A 22,831-nucleotide genomic window follows, 5' to 3' on the forward strand; every position below is an offset into this window, starting at 1 on the left:
TCCCTTTTCTTTCTCCCTCGTCCTCTTCCTCAATCCATCCTTCTCCCCCTCTTACTCCTCTCACTGTGCACCGGACTGGAAGGCTTTCTCCTCTGGCGGCACCGTCAGATATTTCCCGTGTCAATATTTGATCCCGAAACAAGATTACGACTCGTTGTCTGTCCGCGTTAAGTGACGGTGCTACTGCCGACGCTGTCGAAGTTACGCTGTGAACGAAACAGCGGGAGACACACCGTCGCGTCAAATTCGGCGCCCAACGCAGCGGAGGAGAAAGAGAAAGAACAACGAGGTCGGGGGAAAAGAATAATAAGAAGAAATGACAAGAAACAAGGGTGGAAAAGGCGTGCGACCGTTTGGGCGACGAGAGTCAAGAGAAATATTTGGCGCGCGAACTCTTTCGACCCTAGCCAGAGGCAGTGTGCAGCATTGGACGGACGTCTGCCGTAATTAAAATGAGGCCTCGTTGCGCCAGAAGTGAATGCGCTCGGATGTTGTCGTGCTTGGCTCTGTTGTTTTTTCCCCCTTTATCTCTGTCCTTTGTCGCCCTGCTATTCTCGCTCTCTCCCAGTTTTTTTCTTTTTCGGGAGGAAACAGTGGCCGGTCGATCAGCGCTTGACATGCATTGCGCAAAGCTAGCAGGCTGTGTGTATGGATACGACTCTTTAACATGTCGCCTGACAACTAGTCGTGTTAAATTAGAGGAGACAAGAAAAAGAATTATTCCCATAAAGATCACTTTTGCGCCTGAACACAGCAACTGGGCAACATTACGAGGATTATAACAAAAATGTATGTGTCGCAATCGTATGAGGAAGGCGTTTAACGGCTCCGTTAATTCATCAATTTGCCATTCTTTTGGTAGCGGCTGTACAGCCCCATACTGCACCTGCTTTTGTAAATATGTTTTTAACGCTGCTTTCGTTGGCGTGTGAGCTATTACAACGGTCTCAATGATGTTCAAACAAGGCTGCCATCTCTCGCCATTACTGTTTGGAGTGTTCTTCTACCTTCTCCTCCAAGAAAACGGCTCCAAGAAAACGGGCCTAAGAAAACGAGGCAGTCGGGTCCAAGATTACTGCTGCCTCTCTCCGCATTTTATCGCTTGACTCGGTGAACTTCCGAGAATTAAAAGGCAAAGTTGTGAAGTAGAAACGCTTTTAAGCACTTGGTCTCACCAAAGTCTTCATCGCGGCAAATTGCAAGAAACTTCATGTTTGTGGAGCAAGAGTATTAAGATACACGCAGAAACCGCCAGACACTCGAACTGCCGCCATCTAACGAGCTTTTCTTAAGCATTTTTTTTTTATTTCGCCCGTCTCTTCGCTGTGGTACCGAATTTCGCGGTGTGTTTTCTCAGGGTGTTCGGTGACAGCACCAATCGTGTTTCAGATAGAAAAATTTTGTCGTCGGGTCATCAACCCCATCTTGACCTCTGTTTTCTATAGCTCAATTTTTTATTCTTCGCGCGCAAAGAGACTCGCCATTTAAAAAGGACGAGGAAAACATTTCATTTCTGCGTTTAGTCGCCCGGCAGGGAAAATGAAAGTTGAAGATCAATATTTATGCGGTGCAAATCCCTTCCTTGCCAGAAATGTCCCTCGCTATAAATATTGCGTTATTGCAAGAGTGCATGGGGGGAAGTGAGCCGCTGGAAATGTCTGAAGCCGCGGAGAATTTATATTGAAGGAAACACGCCGTAAAAAATTTTTGTACCAAGCTTCTCGGGCATCCTAAATTGTGATACACGATCATGTTATTGCTGGAACTCGGCTTATAAGCCGTATTCCCTGGCGTGCGCAAAAGGTCGTACGGCCTTGTTGACATTTCGCGCTAAGTACGCAGAGACTTTGTTTCTTTGTGTGTAATGTAAATTATACTTTGAAATTTGTTTGCGATAGTGGCATGTTTAGAGCAATAAGCAAAGCGTCGCTCTTGACGGAGCCTAGGAAGCCGGATGTAATAAAAATATATTTTGCAATAAATTCTCAACAGAACTTTTGCAGTCAGTGAATCATGGCGCCGTGACTATTCGGTTATTTTCTTTATACTGACCCTGTGGGCATTTGCTGAACGTACAGGTGTAGTGAAAATGACCTAAATGAAGTGATCCGTGTGGGGGGCGGACATGCTTTGTGATTGAACCCAATCCCCCCGCTGGTTTATTTCCCCTCCTCTTCCTCCCCTTCCCCTGCACGAGGCGTTCGACCTCTCCCTTCTAAATAAATTCATTCATTCATTCATTTTCATTACGTAATGTCGTATTTAAGATCCTCGTGTTACAGCTCATATCAGCACATGTATGGTCGTTTTACGAACGATATATTCTACGAAAATCCTGATGAAGCATATACTTTGTGCGAGTTTGCTGAACGCCAATGCTCTCCTTTCGGCAACCTCGCCATTAATGAAACAAGTTACACGATCTGACTTTGAATTCGACGGGCAGTATTGTACTCGATATCGTAAAATATTTTGCGATCAAAAATCATCATCGTCGTCAACGTCGGCATATCTGGTCGAAGAAGCATTTAGCCTCGCTCCGTGTTTTTGTGCACGTACCGGAACACAGCACTTCTCTCGACCGACTTGTCATCATCATAATCAGCGCCCATCGCCTGCTTCCACGCATAAGGTTCGTCAGTGAGTCTCATCTCAGTGATCTCTATCTGCTCCCGTCGTTCACTTTCTCCCGTGAAAATTTTACCTAGCCTTTATATCAGAAATCACCGACATCTACCACTGTATACGGTGAAGGCATGTACCGGTGATATATGTGTCGGCTTCAATCTGTGATTTTCTTTTCGAATGTTTCTAAAACTATTGGTCCGCGCGAATTTTGTGCAATACTTTTTGTTGCACGCCTTTGTTTCTCATTCCGCCATTCGAAGTGTATGCTCATCCACTCTATTGATCCACATGGCCTGACGTGTCCTCCTTCCGAGCCCTACTCGTTAGTGTTAATTAATTCTAAAGTCCTCCAGATGTGTTTCTACTCCACGCTGATACTGTCTTACCCTGATCACTTACGTCCTTTTCCTTCCATGACCCCTCGCGCTCTAATCAAAGTTGTCCCTTGGTGGTGTTTGCGAGAATCTCAATTTCTGTCTTATTACGCATTGTGCATTTTTGAAGGAACTGTTACAAGCACAGTGTAAGAACTGATGGTTGTTTGGAAAGCTGAACGCACGCCAGTCCACTCTTGAGCGAGTGAAAAGCAAATGATGTGGCACGACTCTCCATCTTTCAGGAGAAATATCAAGACTCCGCTCCTCAAACTGGACACTTCCCTGAAAACCTTGTCAATGTCTTCTCATCCACCAGGGTCTTTCTCAGGAAAAGCGCGACTGCAATACCGCTCGTCTTCCCACTACTTACGAGATGCTACACTACTACGGCCTCTTACCATTTTTTCTGGGCTGCTAGGAAAGGAGCAGCTTCCAAACGAAGGCACGCAATGCGACCAGCTGGTGTTTGGACATGAGTGACGAAGTGTCTGCGCGCCGTTCACGAAGCACTCCACCTGGTCCAAGGAAGTTGCACCTAAAGCCCAACTTCAGTTTTTCTCGGCGTCACCGGCGTTATCCTTGGTAACTCACGAGGTGTATATGTTCCCTATATCTGTATGTATAGAAGTTGCGGCGAGAGTTTGTGAGAGCCATTTTTGATTGTTGTTACCAGTTTGGGTATCGGAAAACTTACGGAGAGCGCTACCGCTGGTACAAAAACTTGCGAAGTGCGGACACTGGTATTTTCTTATAGCAGAGTCCTTCAATGCTTCTCTGGTCATGAAACTCCCGGCAAAGTTTCGTACGGGCACAAAGGCCACCGCGAGGGGCGCCACCGCAGATCGGAGGGCATCGGGTGGCCGCCGCTGCTCTGTAGCCAGACCGGCAAGCAGGAACGCAGTAGCAGCATGCCCGTTCACACCAAGCTTTTTCGCCATTCACAAAATTATAAGTCCATTTGAGCAGCCCACGACACGTAAGCGAAAGCGCACTGCTGATAAGGCGGCGAGCGTCTGTTTCATCACAGTCCTTCAATGCATTTCGAGAAGCATTGAAGGACTCTGGTTTCATCTTACTCCGTGGTCCGTTCCCTGCCAAACGCGCTCTGACCACGCCCCGGCTGCCCTCCGATCAACACCAGCGCCGCGGCGCGGCAGCGTACGAAGCTCTCCCATATCGTGATGGCGAAGTTTCATGACCAGAAAGGCATTGAAGGACTCTGCTTATAGTATGTTCGGGTAATTCACAAACGCAGTCACGGAACACGAAGCGCAACAAGGTACACAAGGTGCAGCCAGAAAAAAACTCGCTATTTCTCTAACCCGTCTGCTCAAGCTATTGTGGCTATTACTAATTTCCCACAAAAGAAATATACGCGGCTTCCATTCAATGGAAAATTGCGGTTTATATAGTAAGCTCACCGGCAATCTTGGTTCCATGCTGATCCATCCTTCGAGGCAGTCGGCGGCACACAACTTCGCAGAAACCTCCTCGTATCATATCATCATAAGCCGTCGCAGAAGTCCCAGAACACATGTCCTCCAAGCTGCTCCTCACTTACACAGTCGCCTCCATCACCACTGTGACTGACACAAAAACAGACTTTACGCGCACTGCAGCGCCCGACGCGGAAACGTTTTGCTCTGGCCGGCTTGCCCAGAAACATTTGGTTTGGAAGTAATAAACCTAACGAGTTGTCACCTTTTTAAGGCTCCGAACAGCAGGAAAGTTCACCGCAGCTCACAGGGCAGCGAATACCGACGGAAACTGCGCGGCACCACCGACGGATATCAGTCGTCGTTTAGTCCACAGGGAACGGCCTGAACCGCGTCTCTGTCACTGCTAGACATACCCGCACAACTCGCACAACCATCGATGAAGGTGTGCCCAATGATTTACTCGACGTTGCCACGCAGACAACTGCGTAAAGCGGCCCGAAATCCGAGCTCGGGAACGAGGGTTGCTCGAGCGTCTCAGAGGCGCTGCGACTGAAGCGATCGTCTGCGAGCGAAGGAAACTCCGTGTCTAGACAGACGTGACGAAGCGTTTTTCGCGCGGCTGCCGGCGCACTAGCATCGGTGTCGCGCAGACAGCGCAACTTCACCACGTCATGGCATCGTCGGCATTGTCGCAGGCAGCTTGCCAGTGCTTGAATCTTAAAAAACCATAGCAAGAATAGCAAGCCATTAGAATTGCCGACGACGACAACCATCTTCTCGTCGGGATGAAGAACAAATGGACGGCTCTTGGCCCGCGTTTGGGAAAACACGAATGCAGTGATGAAGGACGACGGCACACACACACGCACAGAAAAGGACCGCTCGATGCCGATGAAAGCTGTAGTGCACAATGGTTACCGATAGCAAAGCAGTGCTAAGCAGCTTCTGATAGTGACAATAATTGTAACTGAAACGTGTTGATTGGGTTTAGTGGTTAACCCGCAGCAGTAGGTTAGTAGCTAAGGTTTTGTGCTGTTATCCCAAGGACGCCAATCCCGTTGCGGCCGTTTGCTGTTCACGGCAAGAAACGAGACCGCGCATGCGTCAGGATTCGGCGAAATTTCACTTCGCCGTAATAAGCGTATTCTGCTGAACAACCCTGCTGGCGAACCGCGACAAAAAGAAACGTATACGAACGAGGGATATAGCTTCGCTGTAAAAATATGACCTCACTGCCACCAATTTCTAAAAAAAAATTGGGGTAACACATTGTTTAATCAAGCAAAACAATCAGTTATAACACCGCCCAAAATCTCGGAAAGTAAGAAATACAATAATAGGTTTTATTGGTAAGGTAATACATTATGGTAATACATATCAGCAGACGGCCGGTAATGCAGCCTAGATGGTTCACTGCAGGACGATTTTGGTACAAAGAAATTTTTGTGTACCAATGATTGACTGAGAAAAGCAACAACAAAGAGAACAGTTGAAATCAAATATACATGTTTGTCGTTGTTCACAATACTGTTTTTATGACGCATAACTATATATTGACCTAATTGCTTGGAAACAATTTCTTCTGTAATTATGTATGTATCAAGGCTGGTTCGTCGATCCTCTTCAATTGGTTTATTTTTCTTCAAGACCCATAAAAAAGTGTTTCTAGAGTCTGTGTCTGCTCTTATTATCGGCAGTGTACTCATAATTATTAGTTTACCTATTTATCGAAACGATTTCTTCAGTAAATGTTTATTAAGGAATCCCCTCTTTTTTATTTACTTTTCTCTCACATTTGCTCTAAGCATTCTTTGAAATATTTCGCTGCGTAGCAATGTTCTTTTTTACAATTATATAAAATGTAAGCTTCAGGGATATCAATAAGCCGTGGTCAGTGTCAGCCGGTACCGCTCACGAGCGCCATTCACCACGACTGGTGAGTGGTGAGTGAGGTTCAGCACGAGTAGCCTTCACACTCACTCTCGCTCGCACCTGAAACGATAGTGAGGCTCCCTCACCACTCTATCGTGAGTGGTGAGTGGGTGGTGCGGGATGCACTCGTGAGAGAGCCTGCCGACCTATGTGGAACGACTGCTTCGCCTGCGCTTGATCGCTCAATGCCGGCTGGGCCATCAGTGCGGCCGCTTGAGTGCAAGCGAACACGTGACTGGGCGAGGTTTTCTCAGAGCTGTGTTACCCTTGTCGGTACTGTACGTATATTACATGCACTGGCCAACTGCGTCAGTCAAGGACAGTCCGTCAAGGAGTCCCGCTAAAAGGATTCTTCTCCCGTTCCGTGCAGGCGCGGCCTGGGCCTCGGCATTGGTGGCGGCAGCTTCCGCGGCTTCCTGCGGCGGCGGCGGTCGGCCAAGGAGGGCGCGGCGGTGGCCAGTCCCGGCGGTGCGCTGGCTTCCTCGCGCCACCCGCAGCCGCCCGTAAGATGCGCCACCATGAGCAGCATCGGCAGCGTGGGCCCCCGCAACGGCGGCGGCCTGCTCGCCAACGGCGTGGCCACCGTGGGCGTCAACGGGGGCGGCGTCAACGGCAAGGCGGCGGCGGCGAAGGAGCCGGCGGGGGGGCCCCTGCTCGAGACCACGACGGTCAAGAAGGGCCTGCTGTGGCAACAGTGGGACAAGTTCTTCAGTCGCTGGAAGGAGCGCTACTTCGTGCTCACCAAGGACTACCTGGCGTGCTTTAAGAAGGAATCCAAGGTCGGGACCTCCGAGATGGGAGGGTTCCTTTACAAGGTGAACCTCGCGGACGTGGAGGGCCTGCAGTGGGCCGACAAGAAGCGGACGGGAGTTATCGCCCTTCGGGTGGGCACCGAGGGCCAGCTCCTGCTGTGGACCAACTGCGGCCTGGACGACTGGATGTTCGCCCTTAGAGACGCCATCGGTCGGAGCAAGGGCCGCAGGGAGGCCCTCCGGAAGGCGCACACGCTCGGCCCGCAGTTCTACGACGCGGGACTCACCAAGAGGTACTCTTTGCCCTCCCTTTTTGCTGTCCTCCCTCCTAGTGACATTCGTTCCTCCGTTCTGAGGCTTCGAGCGTGAAGCCGTGGGGTCAGTTCCTGCCCACGGCGGCTGTTTTCGCGGTGGAGGCGACAAGCAGACCTGAAATGCCTGGATGCGTGAGATTTCAGCGCAGGGTAAAGATCCCCAAGGGGCCTTAATTTATCGGTAACTCTCTACTGCTGCGTACCTAGAAGCCGGGTTGTCCATCTTTGAGGCACAAAATCAGAATTTGAAATGACGCTCCGACGTCTGGGTTACCGTAGAATCACTAGAGACTGTATCGGGCGAACGATGGATTACGCGGGCTTCGTCCCTGGTAGAAAGAAAAAAAAAGACCGACAGACTTAAAGAACGTTCCGACCTTGTTGGGCTTGTTGGTAGTAATTCATCAGAAAAGTTTGCACTGCAGAAAGAAAAGGAAGAGAATAGCACGGGGAACTGGGAGCGGTTGCTAACGGGGTCTCTTTCTCGCCCTTGGCAACCCGCACTCCGAACTTTCAAGGCCATGTTTCCCGCCGCAGTGTACAGGGGGTTTATGAAGGAACGTGGGTGGATATTCCTATGACGTCTATGCTGGCTGTGCTTGTTCGCCGCAGTGCAGATTACTTCCCGAATAACTTTACACCAACTGCACAGATATGAACGTCTGCTGCTTTACATGACTTCACGCTCTGCATTAGGGTAGAATGCAAGTGTGCAGTTGGATCATTTGAAGTACTTTTCTTGACTGAAAATTTCACTGGCGAGCCCATCCTTATCCCCCACTCCTTTGTTTTTTTCTTTCCATTTGACGATTTCTTTACCTGCTAGACATTAGTTCTTAAGAGCCAAAATTTTCTACGGCAACGTCTAGCCTCTAACGTCGTCAACCGGTGCCCGTTAAAAAAGGAAGTCATTTTACGGCAGGATGCTGATTCCAGTTGACACCGTCCTTAAGCTGGCGTATACCCGACAGCTGCTGTTATTAGCATATCAAAGTATTACATACGTGTAGCGATGTATTGGACCACGCTTAATGTGCATGCTGGACCATGCCCAAGCCATTCATCAAATCACTCAATCTGAGCGCAAGCGCCGGGAAGGTTGACCACAAAAAAAAAATGTGTGCCAGTATCTCCAAGGCAGTGCCTTTTATGTGGACCAGAGTACAGGATAAACTGCAGCCTTATTCTATGGACCGAACCTCAGGGTATGATGTTCCGTTTTATCCCGTTGACCATACCATGGTATAGTTGAGCCTTATTTGTTTAAACCGGCCTAACACATACCAAACCACCTCATATACGAAAATGATAGCTAGAATGGACTTAAGGGAACATTTTACAGTAACAAAATTGCTTAAAAACCCAGGCCGTTAGCTTCAAAACCCAGGACTCTATCCCTGCGCCACGGAATCCGATGAGCGGAAGACTTTTATCAGTACATCAAAGCGGGACATCACACTGTGGTCTGGTCCACAGAATAGGCAGGGCATATTCTGATTCCTTCGTGCGCGCACCTAAGCATACAACGTTTTGGATACCCACAGCAGATAAGCTGTGGTGAGTACTGTACATTTTATAAGCAGTAATGTATGGTGCTTTCGCACTAAAATTTGTCGTTGGCGCTACAAAACGATGCCTCCTCAACTATTTCGTTTCCAGAACCCTAATTTCTCGCTGAAGTTTGCGATACATTTTTATAATTGTAAAAAACTGCGGACATCCGAAATATGGAACCAGAAAAAAAAAAGTTAGGTTCATTAGGATTGACACAGTAAGATCTTGTTCCTCAGCAACACCGGGCACTTGCTGCTGCATATATCATTTGAACAAGAATGTTACCTTGATCTGCATGTACACGCTTATTTTATGGTTCAAGTCTAAACCACAAACTTGAAGTTTACATTGTTATCTTTGCGATAACAACGAAATTGCACAATGTCGCACACCTGTCACGAGCCCATCGAGCCTGCAAGCCGACACATAAGCAAGAGCATTTTTAGCGGCCCAAAGTACGTGCGTCCCTTTCTTCTTCAATTTTTGAAGGTCGCGGTACCTTTGCCTGTCAAGAGACGGCGCTAAATGTCCAGAAAAACCAGAAAGCGCGGGAGAAGAAAATGTTTGGTTGTTGCTCAGAGCCAACGATGCCCATCAAAGGGTTAAAAACTAAGTTGACGCGCCTGCGGCTTCAGCCGTTTCTTTTCGCTGTCTCAACGTCGGTCATCATGTGTGTCACGCATTCGCAAAAGCAAAGCGAAGCATTAAATAGTCGCAATCCGCCTGTCCCCAGGTGCTGCTATGTCACAACCCTGTTTACAAAATCACCCTGTTTGCAAAATCACGCCGCGGCTGATTGCAGAATCGTCCTTTGAAAACAGCAGGGCTGGAAAGTGTCTTCGGTTATGAATTGAAAAGGCGCACCGCTGGAAAGTTTCCCAACAGCGTCTGGGCAGTTTCGACACCGCGGCGAATGCTTTGATCCCTGTGCCGAGCTTCGAAATTCCCCAAACTTGCACGCGTTGCGACACCGAGAAATATTGGGGAAGAAGGCGCAAATAAGTACAGGAACAGTGGAAAGCGTACCCGTCTTTGAGAACTGGGAATGATAAAAACACTACTGCCTAGATTTGCTTGGTGAACTTTGCTGTTTGCGTATGAAATATCACCCGCGCTGCAGCTTTATTTAAATCACAAAAGGAGAAAGGGCGATTTTTCTTTATGGAATGGCGTCTGAGTTTCTGACAGTAAAGGGTGCCAAGACAGAACGGAGCCTGGCTAACATGACTTATGACGTGTTTAGACCCGGCGCTGAATGGTGGCGCGCACTTTACCTTCTTTTTTTTTTACACTCGGCGCGAAGAGAAGGAAAAATAAACAGCCAGATTTTTATGGCAGGGTCATTGACTGCGTGGTGAGCACTTACACGTGCTCCTGTCGCAATTCAAACGACAACTTTCTTGCAAGTTGCAGAAGAAGCATCTTAGAGGCTTGTGCAATTTTCCTTTTTCCTTTCGCTCTACATTTGTATCCGATTTCTATTTTTATTCCACTGGTGCTAGACAGGAGCTTCATCGGAAATCAGCGAGGGAGTTAGTTGTCCCAGTGCGGCACATAAATCGAAGTTTGGCTCTTTGTGGCGAAAATGTGTACAAACGTATGCGCGGTACTCGGTGGCGTAGTAAACCAGTAAAGTTGTGGGTTGCTCTGAGCTGGCGATCAGAGATGAAATGGGGGTGTTGACATCATGCTGATATACAGCCCGGCCGCAATCTACATCATTGCCGGAAACCTCGCAGTTGAAGGAAAATTCTTCATTGTAAGGGGGGAGGGGTAGAAATGTCCTTCAATTGCGAAGTTTCTGCAAATGTGTTGATTGTAGCCGGGCGGGCTGAATTTCAGGTTTATGCCAAGTAATACGTTCGAAAACATTTACTGCTCCTTGGGTGTTTCCCCTAAATGTGGTTGTTTGAATTGGGATTTTAGTGGACCAAAGCAAGCCTCCTGTATGAGGGGGATCGTTGTGGGGACAGCCGGATTAAATGCTATCACTTCGGGGTCTTTAAGCCGCGCCTCAATCTCAACGCAAGACATTGTCAGTGGTTCGCCTAAACGAGATAAGCAGCTGCTACAGCCGAGGAACGAACGTGAATAGTCACGTGCTCAATGACACTATGCGTTGACCAGACCAGGCTCGGATTTTTAAGTAACGCCGCTCGTGCGCGTCACGGTTGTTTTGAACCTCGATAGGTACTCACATTCAAACAAGAAAGGCTCATCTAAACGCTCATTACACCAATTTTGTGCAAGGAAGGGGTTGCAACATAAATGGTATACAGAGAGCTGAACTCGAACACTTTGGCGGGGGTTGCAGCACTGCAGTTTTGACGGCATAGGATCATTGGCTTTGAAATGCTGTGCTATTCAAAGCAGTATGAAAGAGATTATTGCGGAACAGGATGAAGAAATTTTATGCTTTCATTTAAAAGGCGGGTCCCTGCTGACGTGACACGACATCTGCTTGCAAGACGAACGCACGCTAATATTTTTGAGAAGTGCTTGGTACAGACACAGAGGAAAAGCGTTCGTCGCCACTCCACCTTCCTCCGTCACTCTGATGTGCGTCACGACAAAAATAAAAAAAAATAGAAATAGGAGCAAGAAGCCAACACACACGCACAAATACAGAGAGAGAGAGAGAGAGAGAGAGAGAGAGAGAGAGAGAGAGAGAGAGAGAGAGAGAGAGAGAGAGAGAGAGAGATCAATGCTCTCGGTGCTACTGCAGACGAAAGTTTAAAATACCATACAACTTAACAGACTATTCTGCTTGTATAAACAGTGTCTGCGCACGCATAGGTACACCGTACAAATCCAAGGTGTCCTTACGGTCAAGTAGGCAGGCGCTCTTTCTTTTGTTGCACCCCGTGATCGCCATTTTTAGGAAAGGAGAAAATGGGAAGAGTGAATTACTAAAAATAGCTTTCTTTTCATTTCATGAGGTTACAGTAATTCAATATCTTATATCTGACACCTATAATAACAACACGCATGTCACGCCTCGTTGCTGTGTACGGAACGACGGTGGTCTCCTTGTTCGGCGTTTTTATCCTTTCCCGGAGCTCTGTCCACCTTGCCTCGGCGCCACGCCCGAGGTGCATTGCACTCCTGACGCGAAATGCAGCCGGTTGGGAAGACGAACTGTGCCGTGACAGATTGGGGCCGCGTGCCCGTTCCAGAATCGAGAACATACCACGCACCTTTGACCGCAGGCGGGCAGGTCGGCCGCGCCGTTTTTAACCCATGCACGAAACCGCAACGTATCTGAGGTGTTCAACCCGCAGACTTCAGCACCAAATTGTGCACGTCACCTACTTGCCCAGATACAGCAAATACTTTGAAACCGTAAGAATGCTCCGTTGTGCGACACGGTGTATATTGGATAGCAGGGCTTTGCGGCATGCCTATTTACAAAGTACACTTCTGTTCTGTGAAGGGTCGGTCTATGCTCGCTCTAGCTGGGTAACAGCTCGGTCAATACGGTCATACTGTCAATGCGTCCAGGTCAGTACGCCCGTAATGTAAGCTGTGTCAAATTGACGTTCAGAGCACGTGCGTCGTTCATTTTGTAATGCAATTTTTGTGCGTGTATAACACCCTTCGGTCCTGTCATTTGAGCAGCGATGAATGTCAGCATATTGTTATCTTTTACCGTCCCACCTCTCAAAATTGTTACGGCGGGGAAGACGTGAAGGCAAAGGTGTATTTACAACACGTATTTATAGAAGAGAAAGCACCGTCTTGCTGCAGCACCAACTGCTTCTAAGATATTTTCTACGGTTCACCAATGTCAGTGATTAATTTAAAGGCCCGTTTATCTCACTCTGATTATGCTTTTTCCCGTGATCTAAAACACGTAGACACGCGCTGATCATCACGCTTTTAAGATCCCAAACTACAGTGGTGGGCGGTTGAAACAGCCCCGCCCGTCCGTCCGTCCGACCGACCGACCGACTGACGTGCGTTAAAGGGGAGGTTTTGTGCCTCGTCGAACGACACGCAATGCCTAATTTAGGCGGGCCTCCCATCCTCGAGTCCTTGCGTGCCCCGGAGAACGGCCTTTGGTCCCGCAGGCAGAAAAGAAGGGCTCGGCGATTTTCTATAAAGGGCGTGCGAAGGGCCTTGCGGGAGATACGTGGGCGGGACTGCTTCGTGCCCAGCTGACACTCTCCCATTGTACAAAGGTGCACCGTTGTTGCGTGGGGGGGCGTGAACGTCCTCACGACGACCTCGCCAAGATTTAAATAAAGATCAGCTCGGCACGCCAGCGTTTTCTCGGAGCCCGGAAGAGAATTTTGTGGCACGTATATATATCTTAGGCGCGTTGTGGGACGTATAAATAGCCGATTGTGGCGTGTACGCTAAGTAGACGGAGTCGAGGTGGAGTTGGGTTTGCTCGAGGCGGGCGGAGAGCTGGAATCCTCCCGTGTGTTGTACTGTGTGCGTCCGAGTTTCTTGTTGAGGGACCGTTTCGGGGGGTGTATTTCCGGAAGTGTTGTGTTACGGGGCGTAATACCATGGAATGTTGAGCTCGCTGCGTGGTGAAGGATCATGCAGGAGCATGCAGACGTTTTCTCAGTAGTAGTAGTAGTAGTAAGTATTGTTGAATAAGGCGGACTTAGCCTTGCATAGCTGCCGGCAATTGCTCCGCCTAATCGTCCCCAATACCATATCAAATCAAGAGGGGCGTGTGCTGCGATTTCCAGGCTGCGATCGAAGAGTGAGTGTATTCCTTGTCTAGCGAAATAAAACTTCCGCGACACGTTTTCTGCCATTGGGTAGTAGTGTTTTTGTTTTGTGTTTAACGCTATTCAGGTATTCTGGTATAGTTCGCTATTGAGAGAATGAAATACTATTTTCAGGCGTCGAATGCTAGACTGGCGAGTTAATAATGGTGCATGGGGTTTCAAATTGCGCCTAGGGCCAACAAACGGGAAAAAAGAAACTGACAGGACACGCGACTTACAACCAAATGGATTACTATTGCGGAATGTTTCATAGAAAGCCTTTAGGTAAATGAAAAATACGCAAGTTATACAAGAAAATTCGGGTCTGGCTCATTGAGTCCGCCTTAGTAAAAGTATAGAAGTACTTATAAGTTCTGCATAATTTTGTTTTTAGCATGCTTTCTTTCTTACCACATTTGAGGAGAGGAAGATAGCAGTTACAGAAAACAAGTGGACCCGGCGCGCGTCGAAACCATCTTTAACCTTAACGTGTCCTAGTACATTCAGTATATTTTACTGATTAAAATCGGTTCACCAATTCGCGTCTTCATTGTTGTTCGCCGTAGTCCGCGATACTCCCGAGCGATGGGCAGCTACAGACATCTTGATGGGCAAATATAGACCGGCACAAAGTGAAGGCCGGTGAGCGTGTCCCCACTTTTAGTACTCTTTATTTACGGAAGCCGCCTAGTGGGGTCACTACGGGTGTAGTAAATAATCACATATTGACTGACATGTATGGGGCAGTGTCCCTCTTTTAAAAAAATGAAGCGTGTGTGAACGTTAGTTGGTTGCACCTGCTCACTCCTGTCCTCTTGCCCACTTTTATTACGGAGCAGGCAGGCCCTACTGCTGCAGCACACGCTGACCTCGTCGGAGGCGCAGTCCCCGTCTTCGTCGGTTCGCACCTCGACCTCGTGCGAGCTGCGGTCCCTGGGCGAGCGCACCCCTACGCCCAGCCTGACGCGCCGGGCGCAGAGGATGTCCGTGGCCACCGAGGCCAGCGACGGCGGCAGCCTGGCCCCGGGCTCGTCGCTCGGCGTCGTCGACTACGACACGCGCTCGGTGCCCTGGTCGGCCCCGCTCGGACCCCGGCCCACGGGCTCGTACAGCTCGCTCGTCTCGCTCGGACAGCGATCGCTGGGCGCCCACCGGCCCTCGCCTCGGTCCCTGCAGGTGCGTCTCCTTTTTTCGCTTGCTCTCTCGCTCTCTGTCTGTCTGTCTGTCTGTCTGTCTGTCTGTCTGTCTGTCTGTCTGTCTGTCTGTCTGTCTGTCTGTCTGTCTGTCTGTCTGTCTGTCTGTCTGTCTAGCTCCGTCTTTCTGCGCGTGCTTTTATGCGTACGTATGCATTTCTTTAGCTGGGCTTACGATTTTACATGATAAAACATACCTGCACTTTGAATGCAGCCAGCCTTGCCTCACCGGTCAAGAACGACGTCGAATGCATCTAGCTTTGCACTCCAATTACCACTCGGTGACTCGATATGTTGAAAATAGTTTACGCACATGGTTCGTAAGCAGGAATCCGTGCTGCGGCAGACGGCTGCCGTAAGATGTGTGGCCTACGGTGGGGACAGGACAAATCATCTTCTCCATTTGTCCTGATTGCTATGTAACATCTGCGTGGTGTGTAAAGGAACCATAAAACCTCTGGATGTTGCCGAAGGCAGCTTTGTTGCAGCGCGTGATTGCTGAGAAGCACCGCCCCTTGTTCCACGTTCCTTGTATGCCTGTCATTGCTCTAATCCTCCAGAGTTCGCCGTCCGAGCGGAGGTCGCGACATAAAACTCGTTTACTGCGAAGAGGTGCTGGCCATTCGGACTCCAGCCACAGACAGGGCATGTCTAAGCGCCTTGGCTGCTTTTTCCTCTCACTCTGACGCAGGTGTCCCCGGCCCTGGCACAGCGTTCCCTGTACGCGCAGCACGTGCTCAACTCCCCCGAGGTGGCCAACGGCCGCGGCGGTCCCCGGTGCGGCGTCGCTGGCGGCGCCACGGCCTCGGCCACGCTCGAGTTCGCCTACATCCGTCCCGACTCGCCGGTCACACTCACGGGGCCCCGGCGGAGCACGCTCGACAGCGGACACTGCCAGCGCTCCCAGTCGTCCTGCTTCGGCGCCAACCCGTTCCTGCAGCTGGGGGAGCCGCAGCAACACAAGCTCCTGCAGCAGCAGCAACGGCACCACCGAAACCACCACCACCACCACCACCAGCAACAGCTGCAGCAGGCGCTGCCCACGCCGCCCTTCGCCCTGCACGAGCTGCGCGGCGCGCTGCCCTGCGCCGAGGACGAGGCCCGGCCTTCGTCCATCTACGGCCAGCCGTCGCTCACCGTGGTCGGCGACAGGGCCGCGTACTCGGTGCAGCCGCCGGACGTGGTGCCCAACCACGCCTCCCGGCCCTCGGCGTCCAAGCTCATGAAGCGAGCCGTCAGGGCGTACACGCACTCCAAGTCGGACTCGTCCTTCGTGCTCAAGCAGAGCCCCTCGCAGCTCCAGGGACACCTGGCGGTCACCTGATGGCTGCGCGCTCGCCCCTGCCCCGTGCTTCGTGACCCTGCACAGCCGCCACCTCTTCCTGCTCCTCCCTCACGCCGTCGGTGACGCCGGTCGCTCTCGAGGGAACACTGCGAGCAGTCGATAGGAGGAGGAGGAACCCTTGTGTTAGTGACGTCTGTAACCCGAAGCGCTTCGGTGAGGATGCCAGGGACCTTCTAGGGATGCTGACTACTCGACGAGTGACGACCAGATCTGTGCGGAATGCGTCTCCGAGACGTTCCGTCGGGTTTTTCTCGTACTGCTTGTTTTCTTCGCCAGTTCCTTTCGGTCACGGACGTGCGCCCTGAAGGACTGACGGCCTTTTGAGTGGTGGTTTTGATAAGTGCACTCTATTTTGTATTCGGCAGACACGATGCTGTGCGCTCGCCGGCTTCTCGTCTAGACTGGTCCTCGTTCGTCGTCCGATGGCTTCCTGCCGTCGCAACTGTGTATGAGAACTAATTTAATGACAATTTCTTCACCGCTGCGCGGTGCAATAATAGGATAACTTGCGTTTATCGGCCCCTTTTCTCAGCCATTTTTTCACTTGTCCGCCAACTTAAACTTCTGTAATGGCCTGTGTGATGAGAACACTAGCGCAAAAGAAACATTTTGTACGAACGTCCTTTTACAATCCCTTCAGTTTGCGTTTGCGAAGGCGCCTAGCCAGGACAAATGGAAGCGGGCTTAAAGACCTTGGAGCAGAGAGAAACAAATTGGTGCCGAAAGCTAAGGATCTGCAATGACGCGAACGGCCAGGAATGTTTTGGGGCTACCACGTTGGTTTCGAACGTCCATCTCAGTTTCGTGAAGACACCTACGGTACTTCTCAACTCTTATTTAGGGCTCCGCCCCTGCTTTAACTTATCGACGGGTCGAGCGGGCGAGGCTGTGAACACTCGGAAGAGGAGGTTTCTTCGCATTGCATATTTGGTCGTAATCGATGTGTGTGTCAAGCAGTAGATTTAGGGCGCATGCGCAAACTGCGCGCTTTCCGGTATCTTAGATGGATCTCATCGAACGAGTGAGAGCAAAACACGCCGCTGCTTTCATGCACATTTTTTTTTCTCGGCGATCGCGAGTGTACGCGAACGAATGCAGGACCCAAGGAAAGCATGAACCGAAGAAAGAAGAAAGAAAAGACTGACCCCAGGACGTGGTTTCCGCTTCTGCGTGCCTACAATGCGCGTGAATTGCGTTCCCGTTACGTGTTGCGCTTAGTCGGCTTCCCGCCGCGCGCACCCGGTGTAGAAAGAAGTGTCTCGGCCATGGTGAAAGATGTAGAATGGATTTTGAGGAGTTCTCGTCGTATTCGTCGTTGTCGTAAACTTTTGCTTCTCCCTACACCTCGTCTTTCTTTGCTGTGCCCTGTGCTGAAAGCTCCTTAGCCTGTAGTTTGCCCTCAAGATCCCGTCTCGCTTCTTGGCTCTCCAAGAAATCCGTAAGCACCTCCACCAACAACAAACCCTTACGACTCCACTGTGATATATATATTTTGCCGTGCACCCGTTTAGTCCGTGACCCGTCTTCTCAGAACCGTCGGAAGCAGAACGCCGCAGCGTGCTTGTTCGTTGGCCCGTAAGCATTCTTAAATTTGTCCCATTGCTATTCGCTGCCAAGGAAACTACCGGCTAGGTACGCTCCTTCGAGAAGCACCGTTTGATTACAAGGGCACCCTCGCACATGCACGCTCTCGCAAGCGAGGAGAAAGGAGAACGATCGCATGTGGAAGGACCACGACACCAGCGTACAGACTTAACTGCCACACCTTGTTGCGTTACCTGTACACCGGAACAAGCGTGAACGTACAAACTATCGAGCACCAGTAATGTACCGCTTTGCCACGGCGCCGTTCACTTAGCCCGCCAAGGGTGAGCGCGCCTACGTAAGCCGCACACATTGACACACATGCACCGACCGTACTTCTATTGCGCACCTTTACTGCGCACCTCTGTTGCGCGTGGCTCAGTACTGCCGGGTGCCCGTAGTAGAGTGGACGCAGTCAACCTTGAGCTCTAACGTACCAGCTCCATGGAATGGTGCATCACAGCTGAACAACCAAAACATTGAGTAGGACCGGGCTTTTTTTGCAGCCGTTCTTTTCATAGCCGAGGACACACGCGGCGGCGCAGTAGTCACTGACTGAATGAATACGTCCGCTGTGTTCATTGGATCGACCACTGGGTCGAGCGAACTGGTGGGGGCGGTGTAGAGACTTAGCTTGTGTACAGGGTTACTCGCAAGGGTGACCGGTTTACAAAAGGTGCGGTGTAGGTAAAGGGTGGCGCGATGTAGTCGTGCGACCATCTTTCACTGCCAAGACATGGGAGGGATGCCGGAGCAGGCTTGAGTTCTTCGATCTCCAACTGACACAGTTCCGTGTACCACCTTGCCCAGTTCTCCACACTTGGTTCGAAGTTTTGCTCTGAAAGAGAAGGAAAGTCGAGTGGTCTGTGCGGGACAGCGTGATGTCCGGTTCGGTTGTGGCTGCGTAGATCCCTTCTTGGAGTCTTCGGTTTCTAGAAGCGGTTGTTCGGTGTCTGTTTTCGTTTCGAATGAGTTACGGTCGAACACGTCCTCTTCTGGGTCTCTCGGTTAGACGACGTTCTACCGTTGAACGACGGTGTTGTATAGGATGCTTGGTGGCAGCACGAAATTTCGTGGTACGTCCCCGACGAGCGTGTCCCGAAACCTGCTCTCGTAATGGTGATGTGTGAGCGCGTTCGTCCCCTGTAAATGTCAGTACCGTGTGCCGGGTGTTTGAAAGGGTAACGAGTAATCTGGTCCAGGAATGGTGTGCTTTAGCGAACAGTCGCCATCTTACATTTCACGTGAGCCCGAATGCTTGACGCAGTCTGTTTTTCTGTCCCCCCTTCTACTTAACTGTGTTTCAGTTTGTACCGGGATAAAAAAAGCTGTCACTTTTTTTTTCCTCACCAGGTACGGAGTCTATTCGCATGTTTGACGTCTAGGAGCTCTGTACAGTTACGTCGAGCCGATGTGGACTCTTCTTAGCGTATGATATATGCGCCTGTGTGTGTTCCGAGTGACATTTCGTTTCAACGGCACCATTCTGTGTGGAAGTGTTGTAGCCGCAGAGGCATGCGGAGTGGAACGTCAGCACCCTCGCCTCCAGGTTGACTCCTAGGACGTCCAGTCACGAAGGTCAACGTGGGGAAAAATACCAGTGAATCTCTCCCTGTCTCCTGCTTTTATTTTTCACATTTGCTACTACATTTTCGACTGTTTGCTCAATTACGCTGTTTCGCTAAATGCGGACGTTTTCTTCAGAACTGCAAAGTGTGAATTTCCTTTTTTTTTTTTCTGTACGGATAAACACTGAATGTGTATTGAAAGTTGAGTATGCCCACGATCAGCCTTTTCAATTGTGAACGTTTTTTTTACACACAGGAGCCCCTTTTGATGTAGTGCATTCGTCTCGCAGCTGATGATGCACAGAATTGAGTTATTACTCACTCCATTGCATAATATCTGAGTGCGAAACGACGCAAGGTGTACTGTGTACTTCTTTGCCTCCATGTAAATGTTAGGGTCTGAATCTCGGATAGGTAGTATTTTGCGTACCTCCGCTGCTTGAACTGTCAAAGGACTTTGGCGCAATTAGTTATTTATTTATACACAACGCGACTACGAAAAATTTAAAATTAGGTCAACCTCTATTTAAAAAAAAGACGACAATACAAGGTCGTTTAAAGTAAGCCGGGGCCACGTGAGCTGCAGCCGACCACGCGTTTCTGTTCGTAATACAGCCACAGTTTATACACTGAACAGGTAGCACACGAGGCAAGCAGAACCGGGAATTAAGTGATAAATATTCCCGAACGTTATTCGTGCGTACGAAAGGGTTGTAAGTTTTTTTCAAACGTTTTATGGGATGATACAGCGTCGAGTATTTTTTACGGGAGATTTTGATAAACTTGTAATAAATAATTTTTTTTTACGTTGGTAAATGCAATTTAACTGCGCCGTTATGCTTGGTAAACTCATTTCTAAACTACCTAACTAATTACAGTCAAATAGTTTAATTAGTCATACATTCCCATCAACGGCTTGTGCACTGCGGGAAAAACCAACATTTCGATTCGTTTCTACGACAATATACGGCAGAACTACTTTCTGGCTCACAAAATGCTCCAGCGAGCTACTCTACACCGAGTTAAGGCCAAGCGTGGGCTTCAATAAAGTGGTAATAAGTGCATTCATTTACGTATTGAGTGCGCATAGATGAAATGTGGGCACATTTTTTTGTGCCAGGTTTATCTGGTGCACCTGTGTTTGTTCAATGTCGATCCCTACAAGAAACGCATTACATACAACTCCAGCAATCGATGAAAGCGCCGGAAAAAAAGCTACCATAAGGAACACGCTGATAACTGTTCGTTATAGCGCAAAGAAAGCCTGCTTTTGCAGCCACGTATGGATGGTCGCACCCCACGTGAGGGTCAGGCAGATCGTTGCTCAGAGTAGAGACAAAATAAAAAGCGAATACACTAAACCCCTGTTATAACGGAAAAACGTGTACCCAAATCTCAGTTTATTCGATCCAAGGTCCCTACTACAGTGTGCATAAAGACCAAATCATACCCGCTTGTAACGAATTATCGCTTCTAACGAGGTCAGTTTCTTGTGTCGAAGACTTCACGATAACGAAGGTTTACTGTGTGTGTGCAAAGGGACAAGAGAGGCGCGTCAAGGGGCCTTCTCAACAAAGAACGCAATATACCCAGTACAAGATAAATCCATATTTTGGCAACCACTAAACACCGTAATTAAAGTACCACTAAGTGTCAAAGCAGGGGCTTTATGTCCGTAAGAAAGGAATAGGTCAAATGTCGCTATAATTTATTCGCTGACGCAACGAAAACCTTTAGGGCAAAATATCGGTCGCCTCCGCTGTTTCCGATAGCACCGTGCCCCTTTCCCCCGTTTTCCCCCTTCCCTCAGCGACTTCGCCGCCTAGTTGGATTTTTCAGTCCTCTCTTTTGTTATTTTTCTCTTCAGTTTGGACTCGCTCACAAAGTCGCGTTTGTCTTTCTTCACTAAGCTGTAAGTAAGCTGTCTCCTTTTGTTCGTTTACGTTTCAATTTCTACGAGAGAATAAATGGGCGGAGGTCTATAGTTCTAGTCATTCAGATGTGTGCGTGCGCGTGTTCGTGTACAAGCGTGTTTCTTCTCCCTCCAGTTCCTAAAACCTCTCGGGATGTGCATCCGGTGTACGGTAATGATAATTTAATGAGCGATCAAAGAGTTATAGCGCAAGAAGAATATGAAGAGACGCAGACAGGAAGAGCCTATTGTCGGTGGAACTATTTATAGCGCGATCCCATTCCTGTGAACCCTTCCCTCTCCGTCATTTTGTTTCCCCTGCGGAAGAATGAGATCCTGTCTCGCTGTTCCGACATTGGCGTCGCCGATTGTCCCCGGAGTGGTGGCTATAGAGTGAAGCACGCTGTGCCTCTCGACGAAATTGCCTTTCTTCTCGTGTGGTCTCGCCCCCCCCTCACCTCCTTCCCCCCTTTTCTCTCTCTTTATCCAGACCTAATTGTATACGCGGCCACACACACAAAACCCATGCTTATCTGTCCTTTTGTTTTTACTTTCCTCCTTTCGCTCTTTCTCGTTTTCTTCTTGGGATATATTTACACGACCTCGAATAAAAACTTGTATGCTGCGAATGGAACTGCCTCTTTGTCTGACTTGTAATGCGGCGCCGCTGATCCAGCGCATCTCTTTGTGCGCTGGGTCAGAATGACAAGTGCAGCTTGTTGATACGTTCTTGATATGTTCTCCGCAGGTGGAGCTGGAGTAGACGCTGCAGGATTCACAATCATTGCACACGCTCACGCACGCGCGCTGCGAGCATATTGAGAAGGCGGGAGACAGTACGTCCCCTTTTGACGCGAGTGCAACGTCTCCGGAATCAGCGTTCTCCGTGGCTGAGGTGCACCTGTTTTCTTCACGTGCCGTCACTTGCGCCTGTCACGTTATATGACGCGCACGCGGAAATCCACTGGGCTCCTATTCTCTGTCTCCACCAACGTGCGGATTTAGCGTTGTCGTGACCGTTTAGGCACCTACTAAGACTATGTCCTACAGCCAAGGGTTGTAAAGTCAACAGCTGTAACAGGACCCGCAGGGAGAAGCAACGGAGCAAGATATTTTGTTATGAGTATTAAGATAAGTGGGTGCTGATGCTATGTTAGCACAAATATTTTACTACATTAGTACATTCAGCGGAACTTTAACAAAGTCGCAACCGCCCGAAACTAAGGAAAATCAGTAGAAGGTATAAATTCGCACACTGGCAACATTTGTACGTCCTATATGTAACAAGTACCTGCTCATTTCGGAGCTCGCACCACTAAATATGGCAAGTGCCATACTGTTGTATTAAATAAATGGGCAGAATATTTTAGGCACTCTGGACCATGGACAAGGAAGATAGTGTAACTTCGGCACAAAAAATGGTGCAACCTTAAGTATCCGCTAATTCTCAGCTAAAATCAGCACAGACAAATCTACACAGCAAAAATAACTGGCCTACGAGATATTTGC

At 49.4% G+C, this 22,831-nt stretch overlaps 1 protein-coding gene across 2 annotated transcripts in view; it reads left to right on the forward strand.

The window, feature by feature from the left end:
* LOC144177812 (uncharacterized) overlaps positions 1-21,943 on the forward strand; it is a 204,672-nt gene extending 182,729 nt beyond the window's left edge. For both annotated transcript variants that reach the window (XM_077705397.1, XM_077705396.1), the window contains 3 exons: positions 6,747-7,421; positions 14,560-14,896; positions 15,605-21,943. In XM_077705397.1, coding sequence (XP_077561523.1) covers positions 6,895-7,421; positions 14,560-14,896; positions 15,605-16,237 — 1,497 coding nt within the window. In that variant the 5' untranslated portion in view covers positions 6,747-6,894 and the 3' untranslated portion in view covers positions 16,238-21,943. The remainder of the gene's footprint in view (positions 1-6,746; positions 7,422-14,559; positions 14,897-15,604) is intronic.
* Positions 21,944-22,831: the final 888 nt, after the last annotated feature.

This window comes from Haemaphysalis longicornis, unplaced genomic scaffold (genome assembly GCF_048455015.1).
Source record: "Haemaphysalis longicornis isolate Haplotype H1 unplaced genomic scaffold, Haemaphysalis longicornis Haplotype H1 scaffold_31, whole genome shotgun sequence".
Taxonomy (NCBI): domain Eukaryota; kingdom Metazoa; phylum Arthropoda; class Arachnida; order Ixodida; family Ixodidae; genus Haemaphysalis; species Haemaphysalis longicornis.